The sequence below is a fragment of the Malania oleifera genome, chromosome 1 (assembly GCF_029873635.1).
Source record: "Malania oleifera isolate guangnan ecotype guangnan chromosome 1, ASM2987363v1, whole genome shotgun sequence".
NCBI classification, from domain to species: domain Eukaryota; kingdom Viridiplantae; phylum Streptophyta; class Magnoliopsida; order Santalales; family Ximeniaceae; genus Malania; species Malania oleifera.
Window position 1 is genome coordinate 104,092,753 of NC_080417.1, and position 4,253 is coordinate 104,097,005.

The 4,253-nt window shown below is 33.4% G+C and overlaps 1 protein-coding gene across 1 annotated transcript; it reads right to left on the bottom strand.

Annotated features, from left to right (window-relative positions):
• Positions 1-442: 442 nt before the first annotated feature.
• Positions 443-1,585, bottom strand: LOC131143781 (uncharacterized). The gene is made up of 3 exons (XM_058092120.1): positions 1,289-1,585; positions 1,056-1,132; positions 443-926 (listed from the first exon to the last, which is right to left on the bottom strand). The coding sequence occupies exons 1-3, from the start codon at positions 1,353-1,355 to the stop codon at positions 792-794; spliced, it is 279 nt and encodes a 92-aa protein (XP_057948103.1). The 5' UTR covers positions 1,356-1,585; the 3' UTR covers positions 443-791.
• Between the last annotated feature and the right edge of the window lie 2,668 nt (positions 1,586-4,253).

The window sequence follows — 4,253 nt, forward strand, 5'->3', positions numbered from 1 at the left end:
AATCAAAGAAATTGGTGAAATATAAAGTTAGTAGGGATTGAATCCAGCCTCTCCATCACATATGAGAGGCAATTGCCAAAATGACACTTTAATTTTTATCAAGTAGGGAAATAACTAGATTTTAATCTTATTTTACTCAATTTTACACTTTCATAATTATATTTTTTATTTATTTATAAAATATTAAATTATTAAACGCCTTAAATTTCAAATACTCAAATGCATATGCATACATATACATATATATATATATATATATATATAATTTGTTGAATCATTCTTTTACTTTTATAATTATATTTGAGTTAAAAAATGTAAATACAAGCACGCACGACAAAATCGAAGCCCAAGCAAAGAAATTAAGCATGGAATTCATTCCTGGATAGAACTCGGAGATTAAACCCCTAACACACACACTCACTCACACACACGGAGATGTGTATATATATATCGACATAAATTTCATGCAAGGAACTGACTTACCCAATTGATGAATAACAGAAGTGGCTAATACATTGACTGGGGAGAATCTGGCTGGAACTCCCTTAGACCTTAATTGTAAGGTATCACAGTCCACATTAATTTACTAATTCTACAATCTTTCAAGCCCCCAGCTAGATAATACAGCCAAAGAACAGCAGGCATCACAATCCAGTCACGATAACTATATTTATATAATTAAGGTTGTGGATCAAACCATTTATATATCAATTTATATATATAATTAACCAAACCAAAAAAATAAACCACCAAATATCAACCATGGCTATAGGCTTGCGCGGAGGAGCTTGCTAGGCGGCTGGAGGATGAAAAGGAGGAGGAGGAGGAGGAGGAGGAGGAGGAGCAGGCGGAGAACGATTGTTTGCCTGAGCAGGAGGATAATCCATCAAATCAATCATCGTCCTCATCGGTTTTCCTGCACTTCCCTGCAAGCAATTTCAGCAAAGCGCTCCTCATTTTTGTCCCAATACCATAATTAGTTTGTGGAAACAACAAAGATGCGAATTAATTAAGAAACAGTATTGAAGGGGGCGGCGGGATGATCGAACACCAACCTCAACGGATACTGCTGCAGCACTTGAAGATTTTTCTTCGTACTTCACACTAGTTTTTAACACTTTCCTTTCAGATCCTTCAAATAGATGCATACACAGAGTTTGGGACAAGTGAAAAAAAAAAAAAGAAAAAAAAAGGAAAATCCAGGAAACTAAAACATTAAACAATATATATAACATGCATATTGAACAAGGGATGAAGGTAGCAGAAGTTACGCATATAAATCAATTACCGTGGACGAAGGAGAGCACCAGAACGCCTGAAATAAGAAGAAAAACCAGAAAGCAAGAACGACCCATGATTTCTCTCGGGATTCTATGATAAGGATTTTTCTCTGTTTTCTGAATGTCAGGCGCTTTGTTTGGTTTTTTTTTTTTTTTTTCTCTTTTATGGGAATTGGCTGGCCATCTCAGAAGCTCTGTTTGGAGTTTCCAATTAATTAATAGCCAGCCAGCCTGTTTGGAGTTTCCAATTAAATAATAGCCAGCTTCAGCTTCTATGGGTCGAGAAATTATTTAAGAAAACAGGCACATAGACATGCGGAGTGGAAGGTTTATATATAATTTCTCCTATATCTTATATGCTGAGTGGAAAATGGAGGTGGGTTTTGTCACAATCCATATTATCTTCATTTAAAAATTTAAAGCACCTCATGACACACAACTGTTCTTAATGATTTTATTGTAGTCAAATAAAAGGTCTCTCGGATCCTAATTTTATTCTTCCGGAATTAACTGATAATCATCTGTTAAAAGATTTACTTTCTCTTTATCACTTTTGAAAAAGATTTGTCTTTCCAAAAGAGAAATAAGTATTTTTAATTTATGAAGTTATGGGAGGGAGATAAGTACATGCCTTATTTTTTCTATGCACATCTAATTTGCGACCAGAAAAGTGTTTGCTTTTGTAAATTTAGGCCAAGGAATCAATTAATAAAAAATGCCCTCCGCAATTCAAACTCGCCTGCTCCACCCAAGCTTATTCAAAACCTGACCTAAAAAGTAGATACAATTTGAAAGCAAAAAATATTTTAGTGGATTTATGACCTACAAAATATTTAGGGCCTCCTAAGTTGTAGAAAATAATTTTTAATTTTTTAACATTTTAAAAACTTATAAAAACAATTGTGTTATTTTGGTATCCAACAAACAACCCTTGACTTGAATCTCTTTTTTTAAGTAGGAATTAAGATTAATATTTTAAGATTTTCATTTTATTTTCGAATATAAAAATAAATAAACGAGACATGAGATGGAGATGAACTAACTCTCATAAATAAATGACTAAAAAATTTTGGCGTTGTTTGGTTATAGAAATAATATTATTTCTCACTTATAATCCTTAATTTTCATTTTCTAAAAATTGATATAGAAAAGTTGAGAAACTTCTTTTATTATTTCCTAGATTTCAATCTTCTTAATTTGTGTATTGAATAATAAAATTCAAAATTTATACTTCGATTTGTGTGAATTATGTATTAAGTTTTTTTAAAAATCTACATAAATATAATCCAAGTCCCAAAATTCATGTCCCAAAATATTACCTTATATAAATTTTGAAAAATTAAAAGCAAGTTGTCTATATTGTTTTTTTTTTTTTTTTTTGTAATTATTTTAAAATTTAAAAATAAAAAGTGCATTTTTTTTTTTTTGCATGTTAACTAAGAAAACTCTTTATTTTCTATCTCTTGAATACAAATCTTAAAAAACTAAAAAGTAAACTAAATTTTTAATTATTATTTTTAAAACTAAAAATTTTAAAATAAAAATATTTTTCACAATTAATATCTAATAGGTGGTATTCATAGGTATGAATGAAGTAACTTAATCTTGTCTCTGTATCAATTTAAAACATACATGATACGATACAAAAGAGGGTCCGACCCCGTGGAGTGAACAGATACCCACATACATACACATAACTATCCATACTCATCCAAAGTACGCAGCGGAATACAGTCTTTTATACATAACCAGTCTCATACCAGAGTCTATACAAGTTAGGATATACATTCTCATAATACAAAACATACCTCATGTGTCTACAAAACCATCCCTACAACCTGGGTACAAAAAACCCGTACCTAGTAGGTACTAGCAGTGGCTAATGACACCCCTGCTCCCAGATGTTAGGACGTTAATTACAGCTACCTGAAGGACCTGAAAAACATTGTACGTACATTCGGGGTGAGACACCTCTCAGTAAGGAAGAAAGCAGGTTATATCAGTGTGTGGCATACCAGTGTTATTTTACATACTTCATAACACTATAAAAGATACGATACAGTTCGAAACATTTCCATACAGTTCATACATATACATACAGTTCCAGTATTTTCACAAAAACCTTTCCAGTACATACGATACCGAAAACATACGGTCAGTTTCGTCACACTAGTTCGCAACTACAGAAGGTCATCTCGTCTCACAACGATGACATTGCTACATATGCAACTACGCTGCGACACCCGAGACCCACAGTGATTACATTGCTCCATACGCAACTACACAAGGTCACCTAGTCTCATAGCAATTACATTGCTACACACGTAACTACGAAGCGACGACTCAGGCCCACAGTGATTACATGGCCACATACGCAACTACACAAGGTCACTTAGTCTCACAACGATTACATTGCCACATACACAACTACGCTGCGATAACCTAGGCCCACAGTGATTACATTGCTCCATATAGTGTAGAACACACCCTTCAGTGACCAGTCAAATCATATTGGTGATATTTCACACCCCGTATATAGAGCCGGCCACTCTCGCCCACGGTAGTAAACTGATACATGGCTGTTTTACAAATCCCTGGAATCATTTTGGAACTCACGTTCCTATACATTTCAGCGTACGGTAATTAGCCGCCACATAGTTGTTTTACAAATACCTGGAACAAATACATACATCCATACGTACCACACCTATTTGGTTTACGACAAATCATATCAATTACAATTTCAAGTATACAGTTTATGCAAATATTGATTATGGTCACCTCAATAGTACAATTTTAACATAACCAACAGTTTCCAAAACAAAGTAGAGATGATACTCGAAATCCCCAATTTTTTTCGAAAACTGTAACTTGAAAATCCCATATTTTTACCCAATAGATTTCCTCAAATAAATAGGCAAAACATATATACGATCGTAGCCTACAAGCTTACCAATCCTGATTTCAAAAATA

Bases quoted from the DNA above. Each gene is read 5' to 3' on its own strand.
- LOC131143781 (XM_058092120.1), bottom strand. From the start codon at position 1,355: ATGGGTCGTTCTTGCTTTCTGGTTTTTCTTCTTATTTCAGGCGTTCTG. The intron at 1,133-1,288 runs GTAATTGATTTA...ATCTATTTGAAG, and splicing joins GGTGCTCTCCTTCGTCCACG to GATCTGAAAGGAAAGTGTTA. The intron at 927-1,055 runs GTTGGTGTTCGA...AATTGCTTGCAG, and splicing joins CTGCAGCAGTATCCGTTGAG to GGAAGTGCAGGAAAACCGAT.